This window comes from Amblyraja radiata, chromosome 10 (assembly GCF_010909765.2).
Source record: "Amblyraja radiata isolate CabotCenter1 chromosome 10, sAmbRad1.1.pri, whole genome shotgun sequence".
NCBI classification, from domain to species: Eukaryota; Metazoa; Chordata; class Chondrichthyes; order Rajiformes; family Rajidae; genus Amblyraja; species Amblyraja radiata.
The window spans coordinates 59592855-59615491 of NC_045965.1; the positions used below are offsets into that span (position 1 = coordinate 59592855).

At 45.6% G+C, this 22637-nt stretch overlaps 1 protein-coding gene across 4 annotated transcripts in view; it reads left to right on the top strand.

Moving 5' to 3' along the window:
* Window positions 1-3766: 3766 nt before the first annotated feature.
* The window catches only part of kyat3 (kynurenine aminotransferase 3), a 71999-nt gene continuing 53128 nt past the window's right edge, over window positions 3767-22637 (top strand). For 2 of the 4 annotated variants that reach the window (XM_033028999.1, XM_033029001.1), the window contains exons 1-2: window positions 13711-14011; window positions 17644-17805. In XM_033028999.1, coding sequence (XP_032884890.1) covers window positions 17716-17805 — 90 coding nt within the window. In that variant the 5' untranslated portion in view covers window positions 13711-14011; window positions 17644-17715. Of the gene's footprint in view, window positions 3815-13710; window positions 14012-17643; window positions 17806-22637 lie in introns of those variants that run through there. The other 2 variants (XM_033029000.1, XM_033029002.1) reach the window with 2 other exon arrangements.

Sequence of the window (22637 nt, forward strand, 5' to 3'; positions counted from 1 at the left end):
ACAGCGCCTCTAGAGATGCTGCCTGACCCGCTGAGTTACTCCAGTATTTTGTGTCCATCTACAGGATATGACTCGTTCTGCAAGCAGCACTCCAAGTTGCCGGAGCCTTGCAAAATGATTATTACTTTCTTTTCACTTCTGCTTTTCTTGGTTGTATCCATGAATCTGAATTTAGAAGGATGAGAGGATATCTTATTGAAACATATAAGATTATTAAGGGTTTGGACATGCTAGAGGCAGGAAACATGTTCCCGGTGTTGGGGGAGTACAGAAGCAGGGGGTCACAGTTTAAGAAAAAGGGGTAGGCCATTTAGAACGGAGATGAGGAAAAACCTTTTCACCCAGAGAGTTGTGAATCTGTGGAATTCTCTGCCTCAGAAGTCAATGGAGGCCAATTCTCTGGATGCTTTCAAGAGAGAGTCAAATAGAACTCTTAAAGATAGCGGAGCCAAGGGATATGGGGAGAAGGCAGGTACAGGGTACTGATTTTGGATGATCAGCCAATAATCACAGTGAACGGTGGTGCTGACTCGAAGGGCCGAATGGCCTACACCTGCACCTATTGTCTGTTGTCTAAATGTTAGACATCAGGCCATAAAGCACAGAACCAGGCCCATTGGCCCAAATTGTCCATGTTAACCAGGATGCCCCATCTTCGCACGTCCTCCCTGCCCTTGTCTCGTGGTCTTAAGTACTTATAATTAGGAGTAAGTGCCTAATTATACCTCTACCACTACCCTGTACCCACCACCATTTGTACGAAAAACTTGCCCCTAACGTACCCTTTAAACTTTTTCCCTCCCACCTTAAACCTATGTCGTCAAGTCCATTAGTTTTAGATACATTACTCTGGTGGGAAATAAACACCTTTATATCATTGTAGATACAAGGAACTGCTGATGCTGATGTCCAAATAAAGTCACAAAGTGCTGGAGTAACCCAGCAAGTCAGGCAGCATCTGGGGAAAACATCGATAGGTGATATCCTTACTCGCCAGGAGAGACAACAGCCCCCCCCCCCCCCACCCACCCATCCCCATCGACGCGCCCTTACCCTCCCTACCATCCCCCACTGCTGATGCTGGCTTGGAGAGGAACGGCCACCACCCTCCTCTGCACTCGCCCATCGACGATGACCTCCACCCTCATCTCACCCATAGCCATAACAACACCAGCTCCACTGTTTCCTCCCATTATGATTTCCCATATGAATTGAAGAAACAGGAAAAAGGTGGCATTAAACTTGCATCTCTGTCTATGATGCCCAGCCCACGCCACATATCAGTACCATCGCCACGTCACGGCCGCAGGGAGATAACAACCAAGCGGAGGGCGCCACAGCCCCCCTCCTGTATTGATAGCAGTCCTGAATATTACTGATACAAGAAAGGGTTCAGCCGTAGACACATTATGAAGGAAGTTCCGCATAATCAGCTGAACCCAAGGTCGCCTACGTCAAACTATGGCACCTTCTGCATTCCTGTTGTGACTACTCAGAGAGTAAACAAAGGGAAACTTAGACACACTGCTAACCTAACAAACCTGATACCTATTACCTCCAAACCTAAACCAACCATAAAGCCTATCAATAATACCATCAGGATGGGTCTGCTTAATGTTAGGTCTCTTAATAACAAATCATTTTTAGTCAACGATTTTATTACCACCTCTAAACTGGATTTTATGTTTTTAACTGAAACATGGCTAGAACAAAATAACAGTGCAACCATTCTGATCGAGACAGCTCCTCCAAACTATAACTTTTTTGATGTATGTAGATCTGGAAAAAGAGGTGGAGGGGTTGCTGCTATATTTAAAAATGTATTTCAGGGGAAACAGATGTCACTTGGTGATTTTCCATCATTCGAATACCTTTGTGCTGTATTGAAATGTTCCCCCAGAGTTCTCCTATTAATTATTTACAGGCCTCCTAAATATTATGCTAATTTTTTCGATGACTTTACAGAATTATTGTCTAGCATCTCCACTGACTTTGACTGTCTAGTTATAACTGGTGATTTTAATTTTCATACTGATGATTTGAATGACAAGGGTGCAAAATAATTTTTTACTATTTTAGACACATTTGACCTGTCTCAACATGTGAAAGAGGCTACTCATTGTAATGGGCACACCCTGGACTTGATTATCACAAAGGGTCTCATTGTTTCTGATATTTTCGTGACTGATCCTTCATTGTCTGACCACTTCTGTGTTTTCTTTAATATATCTTTTATTCCCGACATACAGACAAAATCAAATACTGTCAAAAAACGGTATATAAATGAACATTCTAATGTACTCTTTAAAAATGCCATCTCCTTCTTACCACCTCTAAACCCATGTTCTGCTGATGATCTTGTAGATAACTTTAACTCCAAAATTGTGAAAGTTATAGATGTCATTGCACCTGTTACGGTTAAAACGATTTCTGGTAAGCAAAAGGCACCCTGGAGAAAAGCTGCTTTTGTAACAGCCCAGAAAAGAGAATGCCGGAAAGATGAGCGCATCTGGCAGAAAACAAAACTTCATATTCACCATGACATCTATAAAGAGAGCCTCCGTGCCTACAATTTAGACTTAAAAAGTGCTAGAGAAACATTTTTCTCCAATATGCAACAAATAGCTGGAATAAACTTCCTGAAGATTTAAGACTTGCCTCAACTTTGACCACTTTTAAAATAAGACTGAAAACTTTTATGTTTACTTTAGCTTTCAGCTAAATCTTAACTACATTGCACTTTTAACTTTTGCACTTTTTATAATGCATTTTTAATTTTGCTTTTCTTTTCTTTTAGTTCTTCTATTTTATTTCATTTTATTATTTCATTTATTGTATGACATGTTTTTATGTGAAGCACTTTGAGTCTGCCTCGTGTATGAAATGTGCTATATAAATAAAGTTGCCTTGCCTTGCCTTGCCTTGCCAGGTAATACTCACTATTCATGTTCTCCACAGATGCTGCCTGAACTGCTGAGTTTTTTTTTGTCAAAACATGAACTTTATTCAGAATAAGAAATATATGCAAAATAAGAACTGTGCAAAAACTCTTCTGACATTCTCCGTGCCGACACATACATCCATTAGCGTTGTATTTAGGAGTGTACACAAACACTATCCTTGTGGGCGGCACGATGGCATAGAGGTAGAGTTGCTGCCTCACAGTGCCAGAGACCTGGGTTCGATCCTGACTACGGGTGCTGTCTGTACAGGGTTTGTACGTTCTCCCCGTGACCTGTGTGGGTTTACTCCGGGTGCTCCAGTTTCCTCCCACACTACAAAGACGTACAGGTTTGTAGGTTAATTGACTTGGTATCATTGCAAATTGTCCCTAGTGTGTGTAGGACAGTGTTAATGTGCGGGGATCGCTGGTCGGCGCGGATTCGGTGAGCGGAAGGGCCTGTTTCCGCGCTGTATCTCTAAACAATCTCTAAACTAAACTAAACCAGGCAGCCTTGCCACTCATGTGGGCCCCATCTGGGGTGATATCCCTTCCCTTGTTTGAGGGGTGTCTCCACCACACCCTGCCTCCTAATCTCCAGCAGCGGAAGGACCCTAGACTGTTACTCCAGCACTTTGTGTCTTTTCTCCTTTACATCACTGCTTGCTGGGACATGTGGAGCGGAAGTCAGTAATATTCCAATTTCCTTTGGACCTGTTTGTGCAGCATGCAAATCTCTTATCTAACCATGCAGATATAAATAGTTAATAATTACTCCCATATTAAAAAAAAACATTTAAGAACAGATTGCATAGAATGCTGCTCTTCCAAAGTTCATGCCAAGATCGAGGACTGCTTACTTCCATTACCGAGGTACAAATAATTTTCACCTGGAAATAATGGCGTCAAGCAAAGGGCTCGGGTTTGGCAGAGACCCTTAAAAATAGCGTAGGAAGGAATTGCAGATGCTGGTTTAAACCGAAGACAGACACAAAAAGCTGCAGTAACTCAGCAGGACAGGCAGCATCTCTGGAGTGAAGGAATCGGCCACGCTTTGAGTCGAGGCTCCTCTTCAGTCAGGGGGGAGGGAAACGAGTGATATAGATGGTGAGGTTGTTGCAGAACTCCCGTTGGAGTGTGGAGGACAACTTCTTCAAAGGAGGCATTACCTTGAGGAGATTTCGCAGTGGAGCAGACAAGATGTGTGGGAAGAAACTGTGCTCAGGCCAGGCTTTGGCTGGCTCGGTGTTTCGTTGAGGGGGGTAGGTGAGCGATGTTACCTGGTGCCTCCCAGACACCCAATGGTTTGCTAAAGCTTTAGGAAGTGACATTTTGTCCGGTGCTTGGTGCAAGATTACATGTTTTATTTTAAATGTTTATATCAGACTAAAAAGGTAATGGAAACAATAAAGTGGGAAGCTGGAAAGGATGCAGAGAAGATTTACACGGATTTTGACAGGACTCGAGGGGGCCTGAGCTGCAGGGACAGGTTGTGCAGGCTGGGACTCTATTCCTTGGAGTGTAGGAGGATTTTCTTACAGAGGTGTAGAGGATCATGAGAGGGATAGACAGGGTGATTGCACAGAATCTTTTACCCAGAGTAGGAGAGTCAAGAACCGAAGGACATGGGTTTAAGTTGCGGGGGATGAGATTGAATAGGAACCTCTTTTACACCACACTTTTACACCAAAGGTGGTAGATATATGGAATGAGCTGTTCGAGGAGTAGTTGAGGCTCTTTCTATCACAATGTTTAAGAAGCATTTGGACAGGTATGTGGATATGAGAGGGTTCGAGGGATATGGGCTGAACGCAGGAAGGTGGAACCAATGTAGATGGGGCCTGTTGGTCAACGTGGGCATGTTTGAGCCAAAGGGCCTGTTTGACTCTGAATTACCCCGTTAGACGTTGTATGACTATGACTAAATTAAAGTTTAGCGGCTAAAATGTAAACTAAATATCAAGTAAATAGAAACAACTCTGCTGGTAAAACGGAGATATCAGGATATCAAAGTGACATGGATGGCAGCCAGTGAGGGGGAAGGTTGAATGTTTGGAAATAGAACCAGGGTCAAATCTGATGATATGCCAGCGATTCGTCTGAGCAGAGGGGAGGAGGAAGTCATTTGGGAGGTTTTTATGGGAACAGATATACTTTGTTTTTATCCTTTCATCGGTTTTGCAGGTAGACTCAGTATTTAATTGCCCATAAATAAAACACAGAGTGCTGGAATAACTCAGCAGGTCAGGAGGCATCTCTGGAGAACATGGATGGGTGATGTGGAGGACGGGACTGCAGATGCTGGTTTAAACCAAAGATAGACACTAAAAGCATGGCGTAACTCAGCGGGTCAGGCAGCATCTCTGGAGAAAAGGAATAGGTGATGTTTCGGGTCGAGACCCTTCTCACAGATTGAGAGTCACGGGACTGTCATTTGCTGAGAGAATGGAGCAGATGGGCCTGTACACTCTGGAGTTTAGAAGGATGAGAGGGCATCTTATTGAAACATATAAGATTATTAAGGGTTTGGACACGCTAGAGGCAGGAAACATGTTCCCGTTGTTGGGGGAGTCCAGAACCAGGGGCCACAGTTTAAGAATAAGCCATTTAGAATGGTGACGAGGAAACACTTTTTCTCTCAGAGAGTGGTGAGTCTGTGGAATTCTCTGCCTCAGAGGGCGGTGGAGGCCAGTTCTCTGGATACTTTCAAGAGAGAGTTAGATAGAGCTCTTAAAGATGGCGGAGTCAGGGGATATGGGGAGAAGGCAGGAACGGGGTACTGATTGGGGATGATCAGCCATGATCACATTGAATGGCGGTGCTGGCTCAAAAGGCCGAGTGGCCTACTCCTGCACGTATTGTCTTTTGAACGGGAAACGAGAGATTTTGACGGTGATGTAGAGAGAGATTTAGAACAAATGAATGAAAGATATGCGAAAAAGCAATGACGATAAAGGAAACAGGCCAATATTAGCTGTGGCCTCGATGAGAACGAATAAGGACAATGAGTCCAAGACGACTTTGAAGCTGGTACAATGGGTGGGGGAGGGATAGAGAGAGATGGGAATCAGGGGTTACTTGAAGTTAGTTAAATCAGTTTCATACTGATTGTAAGCTGCCGAAGCGAAATATGAGATGCTGTTCCTCCAATTTGCGTTTGGCCTCACTCTGAACATAGAGGAGGCCCAGGACAGAAAGGTCAGTGTGGGAATGGGAAGGGGCATTATAGTGTTTGGCAACCGGGAGATCAGGTAGGCCCAGGCAGACTGAGCAAAGGTGTTCAGCGAAACGACCGCCCTGTCTGCGTTTGGTCTCGCCGATGTATAAGAGACCACACCTTGAACAACGGATACAGTAGATGACATTTCAGGTTGGGAGCCTTCTTCAGATCTCCCATCCCTCATTCCCTTGAGAAGATACTGGGACTAACTGGGACCTGAAAATGGTGGCCCTGTATATTGTCTCAGTGTACTACTGCTGCACGCTGGCACTGTATCTGTGATGCTTATCTAAGATGTATCTGACAGGAAAGATATTGTCAAGCTTGAAAGGGTTCGGAGAATATTCCTTCAGAGGATGTTGCCAGGACTAGAGGGTGTGAGCTGCAGGGAGAGGTTGAGCAGGCTGGGTCTCTATTCCATTGAACGCAGGAGGATGAGGGGAGATCTTACACAGGTATACAAAATCATGAGAGGAATAGACCGGATAGATGCGCAGAATCGTTTGCCCAGAGTAGGGGAGTCAAGGACCAGAGGACATACAATAGGTTCAAGGTAAAGGGGAAAAGATTTAACAGATATCTGAGGGGTAACTTTTTCACACAAAGGCTGGAGGGTGTATGGAACAGGCTGCCAGAGGAGGTAGTCTTTAGGCTGGGACTATCCCATCGTTTAAGAAACAAACAGGTACATGGATAGGACAGGTTTGGAGGGATATGGACCAAGCGCAGGCAAGTGAGACTAGGGTAGCTGGGACATTGTTGGCTGGTGTGGGCGAGTTGGGCCGAAAGGCTTGTTTCCATGCTGTATCACTCTGTGACTCTTTGACTCTAAGTGCTTATGTATAGTGATACTTGTACTGAACTGTATACAAAGATGAATTCCACTGTACCTCGGTACATGTGACATTGAAGATGGTGGTGAGTGCTCTAGAACCACTGCAGTCCTTGACGAGTGAGTGTACCAACAATGTTGGTATAATGTAGGGACAACAATCTCCGCCTCCCATTCCCACACTGACCTTCCTGTCCTGGGCCTCCTCCATTGTCAGAGTGAGGCCCAGTGGAAATTGGAGGAACAACACCTCATATTTCGCTTGGGCAGTTTACAACCCAGCGGTGTGAACATTGACTTCTCTAACTTCAAGTAACCTTTGCCATCCCACACTCTCCATCCCTCCCCCCCCCCCTTCCCAGTTCTCCGACCAGTCTGACTGTCCTCGTTTACATTTTATCTCTGTTTGCTTTGTTGTTACCTTCTCCTAGCCAACAATGATCTATTCTACATTCTCCTTGATCGTCATCCCCTTTGACTCGATTTCACACCTTACACTTCCTTAGCTCAGTATCTCCGTCTCCCCTGATTCAGTCTGATGCAGGGTCTCGAGCCGAAACGTCACCCATTCCTTCTATCCAGGGACGCTGCCTGTCCCGCTGAGTTACTCCAGCAATTTGTGTCTATCTTCGGTTTAAACCAGCATCTGCAGTTCCTTCCTGCCAACAATGTTATTTGGGTGTTCCATCCAGGGTTGTGTTCCAGGGTTTTGACCCAGCGATGGTGAAAGAACGGCGATATATTGTCGAGTCAGGATGGCGTGTGACTTGGTGGGCAAGTGGGTGTGAAAGTGGGATAGCATGGAAATAGTGTGTGGATGACCAATGGTCAGCATGGACTCGGTGGGCTGAAGGGCCTGTCTCCACGCTGTGGTGTTCCTATGCTTTTGCTGCCTTTGTCCTGCTGCCTGGTTAGAGGATGTAGGTTTGGACCTTGCTGTAGAGTTACAGAGAAACAGCGTGGAAACAGGCCCCCTTTGGCACACCGAGCCCGCGCCGACCAGCGATCGTCCCGTTCACTAGCACTATCCGACACATTGGGATCAATGTTACCACGTTTGCCGAAGCCAATTAACCCCCAAACCTGCACGTCTTTGGAGTGTGGGAGGAAACAGGAGCACCCAGACGGTCACGGGGAGATCCCGTGGTCAGGATCGAACCAGGATTTCTGCCGCTTCGCTGGCTCTGCACCTCTGTGCTGATGTTGATAGTGAGGGATTCAGTGATTGCAATAACATTTGATACCTGTGAGGTGAGGGGTCCTAAAGCCCCGTCCTGCTTTCACGACCTCTGCCGAGTTTGCCCTTGACTCATACTCGCAGCATGGTCACCACGTGGTCGTAGGAGGTCTTCATTAACTCTTCCTCATGCTCGTGAGTGGTCTCCGCGTACTCGTGGCCTCAAGTAGGTCGTGGCGTTTTTTCCAGACTGATCAAAAATGTCCACGAGTAAAAAAGACGGTCGGCATGGGAAAAACGGAAACTTTTTACTCGTCAGTAGGTCGTAGGTGGGTCGTAGTAGGTCGTGATGGTAGTCGTAGGCAGTCGTAAGTCAGTAACTGGCCCGAGAAAAACAAAATGCCAACATGACATCATTTCATCATGTGATCATTTTCCACTCGTAGCTGGTCGTAGTTGGTCTTAGTTGTGGAAGACTGAGGTCGAGGGGGGTCGTAGACATAGGCGCAGGAGATCGTAGACATAGGCGTAGGAGGTCGTAGACATAGTCGTAAGAGGTCGTAGGTCTTTTACTTCGGTGAGTCAACACGACCGTGACATTTTTTCAACTCGTCTAGAGTCTTCTAAACTGGTGGATTAGGTCGTCCATGTGGAACAGGCTCTTGTTGGATTTTCTCTTGTTGTGTGTCATCGTGAAAAGATTATTCCAGGATTCATAGAAACATAGAAAATAGGAGCAGGAGTAGGCCATTTGGCCTGTCGAGCCAGCACCACCATTCAATATCAGTACCCACTCCTGCTTTCTCCACATATCCCTTGATTCCATCAGACCTAAGAGCTACTGTATATCTAACTCTCTTGAAAACATCCAGTGAATTGGCCTCCACTGCCTTCTGTGGCAGAGAATTCTGGGTGAAAACATTTTTCCGCATCTCTGTCCTAAATGGCCTACCCCTTATTCTTAAACTGTGACTCCTGGTTCTGGACTCCCCCAACATATAACATATAACATATAACATATAACAATTACAGCACGGAAACAGGCCATCTCGACCCTTCTAGTCCGTGCCGAACACATAATCTCCCCTAGTCCCATATACCTGCGCTCAGACCATAACCCTCCATTCCTTTCCCATCCATATAACTATCCAATTTATTTTTAAATGATAAAAACGAACCTGCCTCCACCACCTTCACTGGAAGCTCATTCCACACAGCTACCACTCTCTGAGTAAAGAGGTTCCCCCTCATGTTACCCCTAAACTTCAGTCCCTTAATTCTCAAGTCATGTCCCCTTGTTTGAATCTTCCCTACTCTCAGTGGGAAAAGCTTTTCCACGTCAACTCTGTCTATCCCTCTCATCATTTAAAAAACCTCTATCAAGTCCCCCCTTAACATTCTGCGCTCCAAAGAATAAAGCCCTAACTTGTTCAACCTTTCTCTGTAACTTAGTTGCTGAAACCCAGGCAACATTCTAGTAAATCTCCTCTGTACTCTCTCTATTTTGTTGACATCCTTCCTATAATTAGGCGACCAAAATTGTACACCATACTCCAGAATTGGCCTCACCAATGCCTTGTACAATTTTAACATTACATCCCAACTTCTATACTCAATGCTCTGATTTATAAAGGCCAGCACACCAAAAGCTTTCTTTACCACCCTATCTACATGAGATTCCACTTTCAGGGAACTGTGCACAGTTATTCCCAGATCCCTCTGTTCACCTGCATTCTTCAATTCCCTACCATTTACCGTGTACGTCCGGAACATTTTTCCTGCATCTAGCCTGTCCAATCCCTTAAGAATTTTTTATGTTTCTATAAGATTCCCTCTCATCCCTCTAAACTCCAGTGAATACAAGCCCAGTCGCTCCATTCTTTCATCATATGTCAGTCCCGCCATCCCAGGAATTAACCTGGTGAACCTACGTTGCACTCCCACAACAGCAAGAATGTCCTTTCTTGAATTAGGAGACCAAAACTGCACATAATGCTCCAGGTGTGGTCTCACCAGGGCGTTGTACAACTGCAGTAGGGCCTCCTTGCTCCAGTTGTACAGGGCCCTGTGCGCAGAGGGGGCATGAGTTGGAATTTCTCTTGTTGTGTATCATCATGAAAGGATTGTTCCAGGATTTCTGATCTGAAATATGAACAGTTTCTCTTTCCACAGATGCTGACTGACCTGCTGAGTTTTTTCCCAGCATTTTCTGTTTTTATTTCAGATTTCCAGCATCTGCAGTTTAAAAAAACAAGAAAATTCTTGAACCATGAAATCTGCGATGGCTAGGATTTGATTGACTTTGATTTTGAAAGAGGCCCTTTGCCCCACCAAATCCATGTCGATCATTGATCATGGACACAAAATGCTGGAGTAACTCAGCGGGTCAGCAGCATCTCTGGAGACAAGGAGCAGGGGACGTTTCAGGTCGAGACCCTTCATCGACCCACCCGAAACGTCACCTATTCCTTTTCTCCAGAAATGCTGTCTGACCCGCTGAGTTTACTCCAGCTTTATGTGTGTCTATCTTTGGTTTAAACCAGCATCCGCTGTTCCTTCCTACACATACCGATCATTAGAGCCAGGATTTTGCCATAAATGCCATGTTCCTTTTCATGCCTTTTTTTTAATGATTTCACCAGGATAATGCCTTTTTCACGATCGAGTTGCCTAAATCAGCCTTTTTTTGCCGTTTTGTTACAAGGGCATGCTATTTTCTCTAGTTGTACCGTGATTACAATGACGTTTTCTATGTTAACACGTTAATATTAATAATATTAACACTTAACATAGTATATCTTACAAGAAAATGTCCATCACCGGGGTGAAACAGGGGCGCCACCGTTGATCATTCATTTGTTCGTGCCGCTGCCCGCTGGTTCAGTCTTCTCTAAGACCTATTTAAGAAAGAACTGCAGATGCTGGAAAAATCGAAGTTAGACAAAAAATGCTGGAGAAACTCAGCGGGTGAGGCAGCATCTATGGAGAGAAGGAATAGGCGACGTTTCGGTTTGAGATCCTTCTTCAGACTGATGGAGGGGGGGGATGGGGGTAAAATCCTGGCTTCAGACTGATGTGGGTGGGAGGGGAGGAGGGAGAAGGCAAGGGCTATCTAAAATTAGAGAAGTCAATGTTGATATCGCTGGGGTGTAGACTTCCCAAGCGAAATACACAAGCTTGTCTCCTCACCACATTTACTGCTGGCTCCAGTCACAAATCTGAGTTTGAGTGATCTGTGCAAGGCATTCATTGAGGCTGGAATTCCACTGTGGAAATTGGAAAACAAATCTCTCAGAGGTTTTTTTTTCGAGAAATACACAAAGGAACATATACCAAGCGAGTCATCATTACGGAAAAACTATTTTGACAGCAACTTCAACATTGTTGTGCAGAAAATTAGAGATGAAGTTGCATGCAACAAAATATGGATCTCAATAGACGAGATAACTGATGCTGTGGGGAGATATGTTGCCAATATGGTCATCGGTACACTGGAGGCAGGTCAACCATCAAAGGAGTATTTGTTGACATCGGAAGTATTGGAGAAATCAAACAGCTCAACTGTTGCTCAGTTGTTTACATCTTCACTTGCTGTACTTTGACCAGAAGGTATAAAACACGAGAATGTTCTTCTGTTTGTGACTGATGCAGCTCCATACATGAATAATGCTGCTCGTGCTCTTAAAGTTTTATTCCCCAAAATGTTGCACTTGACATGCTTAGCTCAAGGACCATAGAATTGGCAAGCACATATGTCGATCGCCTAGTTCCCAATGTCAAGAAAATCTTCCTCAAAGCACCGTCACGTGTGCAGTTGTTTAAGGAGATGGCACCCGAGACTCCACTACCTCCTCAGCCCGTTTTGTCTCAGTGGAGTACATGGCTCTCTGTTGTACTCTACTATGCTGCAAATTTTGAAAAGATAAAATAAATCGTGCACTGTTTTGAAGAAGAAGAATCTGCTGCAGTCAGGATTATCAGTGAAATCAAGCAGAAAAAGTCCCTCCATCGCGATCTTGTGTTTATTGCAAACTTCCCTTGAGAAATGTGGCAAAACATTAGTGAATAACTTGCAGGTTTTCAACAAAGTAACTGACGATATTCATAAAAATCCTGGAGATGTAGGTAAAGACACACAAGGAAAATGTGAGAGAGTGATTTTAGCTAACAAAGATCTTGAAGAAATACAAAACATAGCTAAAGTTCTCAAAAGTAGTTGTAATGTCCAAGATATCGACGTGAATATAGTCTGTAGCTTGTTTCGGGTATGCACCAGTGACCTCAGCTGAGGCGTTTTTCACAACTGAAACATATTCTGTCTAACAGATGGCATTGTTTAACACCAGATAATTTGAGAAAAATGCTAGTAGTCATGTGCAACCGGGCAACTTTGGTCATTTCATGTATAATATCTATATATTATCATTTTTAACCAAATTTTGGTGGTGGAAATACATGCCTTTTTATATCAATAAATGCCTTTTTCGTGCCTTTTTAAATAATTTTATTATGTCTTTTTGTCTGCCTATTTCAGTTTTTTAGTGGCTAAACATCCTGACTACCGATCATCAATCACCCATTCACACTAGTTCTATGTTATAATCACCCTTTCCCCACCCCCTCCCTGCACCTGGGGGCAATTTACAGAGGCCTTTTAACCGACAAACACGTGTGTGTTGAAGCTTTATGAGTGAAAAAGCTCTGAAGGACTCTGAGGAAGCTTGCATGCGTATTGAAGATATTCCCCTTATCCATTCTCATCCAAATAGCAGCTAGAGAATTTGTTTCTCGAAAGATAAGAAAAATCTGCCACTACAATATTGAACTTTGATGGAATTTGTTGGTCAAGTATGTGGTCAGATTGCTTGATATTTACCTAGAACACAGAACAGTACAGGGACAGGCCCTTTGGCCCACAATGTCCAGGCTGAACATGGTGCCAAGTTAAACTAATCTCCTCTATCTACACATGATCCATTTCCCTCCATATTCATGTGAGTTTGTAATCTGGAGAAATTAGTTCAAAAACTCCAATGCAGATTTAGAATTTAAATTCACCAACGTGGAATTAAATTAGAAAAAGTAGCAAATCTCAGTAACTATGACAAGTGTTAAAACCAATTCAGATACTATTATTTTGTTCATTTTATGTATATGTACCTGTACATGTTTATATGTATGTATGTACACACACACACGTTGGGGGAAACAGACCCAGCGTGTCTGCACTTGGTCTAGTATTCCTCTAAACCGGTCCTATCCATGTACCTGTCTAACGGTTTCTTAAACGTTGCGACAGTCTCTGCCTCAACGACCTCCTCTGGCAGCTTGCGTGACCTTGTGTGAAAAGGTTATCCCTTGGATTCCTATTAAATCTGATGAATAAATCTTGCGGTGAGAAGGGTTAAAAAAAAATACAGGGTTAATTAAGGACCAGAGGGCTGCGAGGAAGAATCTCGTCCGCAGCCGCAGCGACTGGTTCCTGCACCGGGAAACAGAAATCTCTTCCTGTGCCACTGTATGTCACTCACAAACAGCCCATCACCTACCCAGCTACACACAGCCCAGCGCCGACCGTTGTACACAGCCCAGCGCCGACCGTTGTACACAGCCCAGCGCCGACCGTTGTACACAGCCCAGCGCCGACCCAGCTACACACATAACCCAGCACCGACCCAGCTCCACACAGCCCAACACCGACCCAGTTATACACAGCCCAGCGCCGACCGTTGTACACAATCCAGCGCCGACCCAGCTACACACATAACCCAGCACCGACCCAGCTCCACACAGCCCAACACCGACCCAGCACTGCATTCACGCCGAGGGTCACCGCTCCAGGTAGGAACTCGCCACTCTCGCCCAATATCACAACATTGCCCTTGTATGTTTCGTCCTTCTCTCCAGGGGTTGCCAACTTTCTCGCTACCAAATAAGAGACGTGAAGGTCAAAATGCGGGACTAATTCCCGACGGCAATTCGTTGAGCGACTCGGCCGTGTCTGGGTGAATGCTGAGTTGGCCCGGGTGCTCCGCTATAGGATCTTTGGTACACAGAGCCCAGCCGGTGGGCCAGCTGAGGAGCTTTGGCCCGGGCGCCGGGGGGCAAAGTCCGGCACCCCATCCAACTCATGGACCGATGATCGGCCGTGAGACGGAGGGGTGGGTGGGTGGTGGTGGTGGTGTCAGCGGTAAGCGAAGGTCGGTCAGCTGGCCGGGCAGTCCCCTCCACCCGAGTTGCAGCAGGCAAATACAGGACAAGGGCGGACCAATTTAGCCCAATATACGGGACAGTTGGCAACCCTATAATCTCTCCCCTCCCCAAACCAAAGAGCCAGTAAGCACAGCGTTGTAATATCCCCCTCCTCCCGTATGTGTCATTTAAACCGGGTCTATACTCTTGTCCAAGTGCTCCTTCCTCGCTCCATCGCTTAGTTCATGTTGTTCCCTCCTCCTCTCCCCCCCCTCCTCCTCTCCCCCCCCTCCTCCTCTCCCCCCCCTCCTCCTCTCCCCCCTCTCCTCTCCCTCCTCTCCTCCCCCCCCCCTCCTCCCCCCCCCTCCTCCCGACCCCTCCTCCCGACCCCCTCCTCCCGACCCCCTCCTCCCCCCCCCCCATCCTCCTCTCTTTCCCCCCTCCTCCTCTCTTTCCCCCCTCCTCCTCTCTTTCCCCCCCCCTCCTCTCTTTCCCCCCCTCTCACCCCCCACCTCTCCATTGAGCATGTATCTGTTAATGACATTTTACTAAATCAGTGTGCTCCACTGTTGCAAACAACATTTACATTCAACGTTTTGAAGGTCACAGCACAGGAACACGATATTCAGCCCACTATGTGTGTGCCAAAAATCTCAAGTTATAATCACCTCTGCCTGCACGTGATGTATTTGCATCCATTCCTTGCATATCCATGTGCCTATCTAAGAGCCTCTGAATTGCTACTATCTCGTCTGTCTCCACCACCATCCCTGGCAGTGCTTTCCAGACACCCACCTCCCCCTGTCTATACAACGTGGCACACACACTTGGATAGAGTGGATGTGGAGAGGATGTTTCTACTAGTGGGAGAGTCTAGGACCAGAGGGTACAGCCTCAGAATAAAAGGATGTACCTCCAGAAGGGACACGAGGAGGAATGTCTAACAATAGGTCCAGCACTGATTCCTGCAACACATCAATGTTCCCAGGCCTCCAATCTGAATAGCAACCTTCCACTACTATTGCGTAGGAAGGAACTGCAGATGCTGGTTTACACTGAAGATAGACACAGAATGCTGGAGTAACTCAGCGGGACAGGCAGCATCTCTGGATAGAAGGAATGTGCGATGTTTCGGGTCGAGACCCTTCCTCAGATGGAAGTCCGAGTCTGAGGAAGGGTATCGACCCGAAACGTCACCCATTCCTTCTATCCAGAGATGCTGCCTGGCCCGCTGAGTTACTCCAGCATTTTGTGTCTATCTCCACTACTGTTGCCTCGTTCTGTATCCAAACGACTCCCTCACCCTGGACCCCATGTGATCTAACCTAGTCATGCCTTGACTTCACCCGCCTCACCTGCCAGCCTTATTGCACAAAAATACATGCCGTTTTAATCGATCTGATCTTCCTTGTCCTTTATAAGTTCATAAGTTCTAGGAGCAGAATTAGGCCATTCGGCCATTCAAATCTACTCCGCCATTCAATCTATCTTTCCCTCTCAACCCCATTCTCCTGCCTTCACCCCATAACCCCTGACAACCTTACTAATCAAGAATCTTACTTCTTCTTCTTGTAGGATTCCGGCAGTGTAGACGCTGCTAAGCGTATTACTGCCCTCCACAGGTCAAAGTTTGATCTAAATTCTTACATGCAGTCCTGTAACTTGCAGGAGTTGAAGAACAGCCCTGGATATCAGTTGATGTTTCTCACTGTGTCCAAACAAGGATAAAACAGAAAAAGCCTCAACTCCAAGTCCTGTCAGTCTAACAAACAATACTTTTCTTTCTACCCCATACTTTTTACATTCTAGGAAAACATGTTTAACTGTCTCATTACTCCCACATTCACACAAGCCAGAAACATGTTTCCCTACAATGCACAAATAGTAATTTAACCCACAGTGTCCCAACCTCAATCTACACAGTTTAACTGAGTCCCTACGGGACAGAGATGTACAGAGACATATTTTCCTAACTTCAGATTGTATAGAAAAGTAGTGTCTACCCCTGACTTCCATTTCCCATCCTCTCTGCCATTCTTTTGTTAAGCCCTCTTTAATTATTTCTCTCAGTTCCACTCTCCCCAATGATACATGGATATCGATTTCTCTTCTTAAACTCTCCTTTGCTATGAGGTCCACCTGCTCATTCCCCCTCACCCCAGCATGCCCGGGAGCCCAGCAAAAAGTGATGTTACACGCAAACCCAATTCTAGAAAACACACTCAAGATTTCATTTAGAATGTCAGGACGAGCTTTAGATTTCCCTACTCTTATAATCAAGAATCTGTCACTCTCTGCCTTAAAAATATCCATTGACTTGGCCTCCACAGTCTTCTGTGGCAAATAATTCCACAGATTCACCACCCTCTGATGAAAGAAATTTCTCCTTCCTAAAAGAACGTCCTTTAATTCTGAGGCTATGGCCTCTAGTCCTAGACTCTCCCACTGGCGGGAGCATTCTCTCCATATCCACTCTATCCAAGCCTATCACTATTCTGTACGTTTCAATGGGTTACCCCCACTCCCCCCCCCCCCCCACTCCCCCCCCCCCCCTCTCATTCTTCGAAACTCCAACGAGTACAACCTTCTGTGGCAAAGAATTCCACAGATTCACCACCCTCTGACTAAAGAAACTCCTTCTCATCTCCCTTCTATTCTGGGGCTATGGCCACTGGTCCTAGACTCTCCCACTAGTGAAAACATCCTCTCCACATTCACTCTACCCAGGCTTTTCACTATTCGATAAGTTTCACACCCCCCCCCCTCACCCTTCACCAAAATAAGGCCCAGTGCCTACAAACGCTGATCATTCCTGCGATCATTCTGGTAGACCTCCTCTGGACCCTCTCCAATGCTAACACATCCTTCCTCAGATATGGGGCCCAGCACTGCTCACGATCCTCCTGCGCAATACACAATGCTCCTGCCTCTGCCTGCTTTACCGAGTTGACTTGCTTGCTTTAATATCCACATTTGCTTCAGCTTTCTCTCCTGCCGCACGCACTACCTCGTTGGGATGGACATGGTACAATAGGTCCTGCCTTCCACATTAGGCTTTCAAGTCGTGTGAATACCGCTCGGGATTTTTTTTCAGTGCAATCTTTTCTATGCGCGAGGCCCGAATTGTAAACGTTGTCAATCCTTTCCAAAAAACTGCCGTTCTTAATGACACATTGAACCACATTTGAAGGCAGGATCTCTGTGCGTTTATTGGGATGGCAATGAAAAGAAATAATGAAGGTGTGAATGTGCGTTGATGTCACCTCTTTACATGTCATCAGGAATCCCCCAATATCTTCACTTCTAAACTGTAGTCACCATTGAGTTGTTTCTTTGGACTTCCTGCAGCAAGCATGTATCGCACTTGTTTGCTGAAATGTCTCAAACCTGCACGGAACCACCTTCCTTCCTCAAGTGCCTGCTCAACATTTTCTACCTCGACGGTAAGCCATCCTTTGTTTATCGCCAAATGTTGTCCTGTTGATGTTTAACGAGACCTTTCGAGCAGTAGCCAGTATTTTACCTGCTATAAACGGCATTTATTTCTGAAGAAGGGTCTCGACCCGAAACGTCACCCATCCCTTCCCTTCAGAGGTGCTGCCTGGCCCGCTGAGTTACTCCAGCTTTTTGGTATCCATCTTCGGTGTAAGCCAGCATTTCCCTCCCACACACACTATTTCTTCATACGTCAGCTATCCTGTTATTCCTCTGAGATTCTACCTCATGCTGAGAATCCACTGCCACTTTGGCATTTTGTAGGTTTCTTTCATTAGATTCAGCCTGTCCTGAATTTCAAATGTGCTTTACTGTTTAAACACAGATGTTTCAGCATGTTGGGCCATTGTTTAAAGCAACTGTAGCTCTGTACAGTTTAAAGCAACTTTACACAAGAAACTGCAGGTGCTGGTTTAGTAAAAAAAAAGACACAATGTGCTGGAGTAACCCAGCAGGTCAGGCAACGTGTCTGGAGAAAATGGATAGGCGACGTTTCAGGTTCTGAAGAGGAGTCCCGACCCGAAATGTCGCCCATCCATGTTCCCAGGGAGATGCTGCCTGACTCGCTGAGTTGCTCCAGCACTTTGTGTCTCTTTCTATCTATTCAGGTTGGCGTCAAAGATTACACAACAGACACTAATGTGCCTGTCATCTCTTCAGTACTGCAGGTAAAACCTTGAAAGTAGAGGCATAGAATCATAGAGTGATACAGTGTGGAAACAGACCCGTCGGCCCTACTTGCCCACACCGGCCAACAATGTCCCAGCTATACTAGTCCCACTTGCCTGCGCTTGGTCCATAACCCTCCAATCCTGTCCTATCCATGTATCTGTCCAACTGTTTTTTAAACGATGGGATAGTCCCACCTCAACTACCTCCTCTGGCAGCTTGTTCCATACACCCACCACCCTTTGTGTGAAAAAGTTACCCCTCTGATTCCTTTTAAATCTTTTCCCCTTCACCTTGCACCTATGTCCTCTGGTCCTCGATTCCCTTACTCTGTGCATCTACCCGATCTATTCCTCTCATGGTTTTGTACACCTCTATAAGATCTCCCCTCATCCTCCTGCGTTCCATGGAATAGAGACCCAGCCTACTCAACCTCTCCCTATAGCTCACACCCTCTAGTCCTGGCAACATCCTTGTAAATCTTTTCTGAACCATTTCAAGCTTGACAATATCTTTCCTAACATGGTGCCTAGAACAGAACACAATATTCTAAATGCAGTCTCACCAACTGCAACATGACATCCGAACTTCTATACTGAATGACTGATGAAGACCAGAGTGTCAAAAGCCTTTTTGACCACCTTATCTACCTGCAACTCGACCTTCAAGGAACCATGCACCTGTACTCCTGCTCTACAACACTACCTATAGGCCTACCATTTACTGTGTAGGTCCTGCCCTTGTTCGATGTCCCAAAACGCAACACCTCACACTTCTCTGTATTAAATTCCATCAACCACTCCTCCGCCCACCTGGCCAATCGGTCCAGATCCTGCTGCAATCTTTCACAACCATCTTCACTCTCTGCAAAACCACTAACTTTTGTATCATCAGCAAACTTGCTAATCTTGCCCTGTATGTTCTCATCCAAATCATTGATTATTTGCATACTTCTTGTCTCTGAGATGGTTATTGCGTTGACTGGCATAATGGTTTCAGCCAAACCACGGTGATCATCGGAATGCTGTTTGGAATGACGTGGGATAATAAAAAATTGTACTTAAATCTAAATTCTTAAGTCTAAGTACTTATTACTGTGATCTTAGTCCCACTCGATATTGGAAGCCAGGTTGATGAAATGCTCTGGTAAAACTACATTCGAATTGTCATTCTCTTGTGCGGCACGGTGGCGCAGCGGTAGAGTTGCTGCCTTACAGCGCCGGAGACCCGGGTTCGATCCTGAACAAGGGTGCTGTCTGTACGGAGTTTGTACGTTCTCCCCGAGACTGCGTGGGTATTGTCCGAGATCTCCGGTTCTTCCCACACTCCAAAGGCGAACAGGTTTGTAGGTTCATTGGCTTGGTAAAATTGTAAATTGTCCCTAGTGTGCATAGGAGAAAGCGTTGTGTGCTGGGAGGCTAGTCTGCACGGACTCGGTGGGCCAAAGGGCCTGTTTCCACGTTGTATCGCTAAACTAAAAAAAAGACTATTAGTTATAGGTTTCCTCAAACCACTATCTTCTATACTATTAAAATTAATGATTTAGTTCACTTACAATCCGATCCTATTTCATTATTATCTGGCGACACTGTCTTGTAATTGTGCTTTCCTTGCCTTGCCCATTGTGGCTTCTTTGTGCTAACAGATTATGTTCTCCTTCTCAAGTCATGGTCCTGACCTGTGGTTCTTAGTCCTTTGAATTAGTCCCTTAATTATAAAATACAGGTAATGGCTATCTATTTGTTTAAGAAGGAACTGCAGATGCTGGAAAATCGAAGGAACACAAAAAAGCTGAAGAAACTCAGCGGGTGCAGCAGCATATATGGAGCGAAGGAAATAGGCAACGTTTCGGGCCGAAACCCTTCTTCAGACTTCAAACCAGTCTGAAGAAGGGTTTCGGCCCGAAACGTCGCCTATTTTCTTCGCTCCATAGATGCTGCTGCACCAGCTGAGTTTCTCCAGCTTTTTTGTGTACCAATGACAATCTATGGTGCTGCAAATGTGTGGGATAGTACTGATACCATTTATGATTCAACCCAAGACAAATTTCATTTTATTTTGCCTTGGTGGCTTGCATTATATTGTTTTGTATCCTCAACAATTCCATCAGCAGTTTAGGTTAGTTTAATGTCACGTACACCAAGGTACAGTGAAAAGCTTTTGTTGCGCGCTAACCAGTCAGCGGAAGGGAAGGACTACACATGTATACTAAAGTCACCCACAGTGTACAGATACATCTTCTTCTTCTTCTTGCGAGTGGAACATAAACCAAAGGAATAGTTAGATCTCAAGTCGGGTGTTGAGCAGCCAGGTTGTTGGCTCTGTTGGCGTCAACGTCTGCCAGGCCCTGAGCTCCATTTGGTGGGTGGTAGAGCTGGCACCCAGAGATGACATGGTTGGCTGGTTAGATACATGATAAAGGGAATAACGTTTAGTGCAAGATAAAGTCCAGTAGCGTACAAGGGTCCCCAGTGAGGTCGATGGAAGATCAGCACCACTCTCTGGTTGTTGCGGGGATGGTTCAGTCGCCCGATAACAGCTGGGATGCATCTGGAGGTGTGCGTTTTCTCACTTCTGCACCTCTTGCCCGATGGGAGAGGGGAGAAGATGGAGTTGACCGTGAGTGAGACTGGTCCTTGATTATGCTGGCGGCCTTGCCGAGGCAGCGTGAAGCGTAGAAGGAGTCAATGGAAGGGAGGTTTGTTTGTGCGTTGGTCTGGGCTGCGTCCACAATTCTCCGCAATTGCTTGCGGTCTTGGATGGAGTCAATTTGACAATTGACTGTGCGTGAATGAGGAGCGTGAATACTAAAGTTAACTCAATAAAAGTCTTGTTTATTTATTGCCTCACCTTTACTCCTTTATTGCAGTGGTCTTTAGGTACACAAAAGAGCTGGAGAAACTCAGCGGGTGCAGCAGCATCTATGGAGCGAAGGAAATAGGCAACGTTTCGGGCCAAAACCCTTCTTCAGACATTGCAGTGGTCTTTGTTTTAACCTGTATTAACATCAACTCATGAATGGAGGGCCAAATAGACAATCGGGGAAGCATTGGAAGGTAAAAGAGGTTGAGAAGGTGGGAGACAAAGTATTCAATAAAATGGGAGAAAATACTCAATTGGGAAAGAGGTAGGGAGGAGAAGGTTGATGAAAACAGGTGGAAGCAAAGTATAACAAGGGTCTGGAGAAACAAGGAACTGCAGATGCTGGTTTACAACAAAAAAAAGTGACAAAGTACTGGATTAACTCATTGGGTCCGCCAGCATCTCTGGAAAACATGGATAGGTGACATATCCGGTCGGGGCCCTTCGACGTAGATAAGCTGGACGGGCCATGAAGTGTCCCAACCCGAAACATTACCTATCCATGTTCTCCAGGAAATGCTGCCTGACCTGCTGAGTTACTCCGGCACCTTGTGTCTATATAACAAGGGTCTCATCAGTGGCAGCACAGGTGGAGCGGAGACATCAGCCAATGTTCTGACCGCCCACAGTATATTTATCTTTAGTTTAATACTTGTGTCTACCTTTTGCATTGGGTGTTTGAAGCTTCAACGAAATGCAGGGAAGTGACAGTCTAAATGCTAGGCTTCTTCTTCTGTTCGTGTCCATCTTGTTACAAATGTTGACCCCGATGTCATCGTCCGTCCTGAAAAGGACGCAAGCTTCCGACGACAATCAGTGGGAGCCATCACTTGTCGCAGTAGATGATGGTGGTGGCAGAATTAGCTCAGGATACTTCCTGTTTCCAGCCCCGCGACGTGGACGCTTCTGCTGTGGGGCCAAATGCTAAGCTAATAAGAAATAAGTTATTACCTTCGGAATTTGTAGTCTGCAGGGCAGTACTCTGCATATCACCAACTTGGATGTGTTGTGCATGCTAATGTGCTGTTAGTGCCCCCTTTAAACTGTCTAGTGAAGGTGATTTGACTATGTTGTTGTCTAGTTTATTTCATTCCCTTAAGGTTCTTACAAAGAATGAGTTCTCGTAAATATCTGTCCTGGCGAATGGGGTTTCAATTTGCATATTATTTCTCTTTCTTGTTCTCCTTTCTGTTGAGTATGTTATGTGTCTATCTGCAGTTATGCTCACGATCCCCTTTTTGAATCTGGT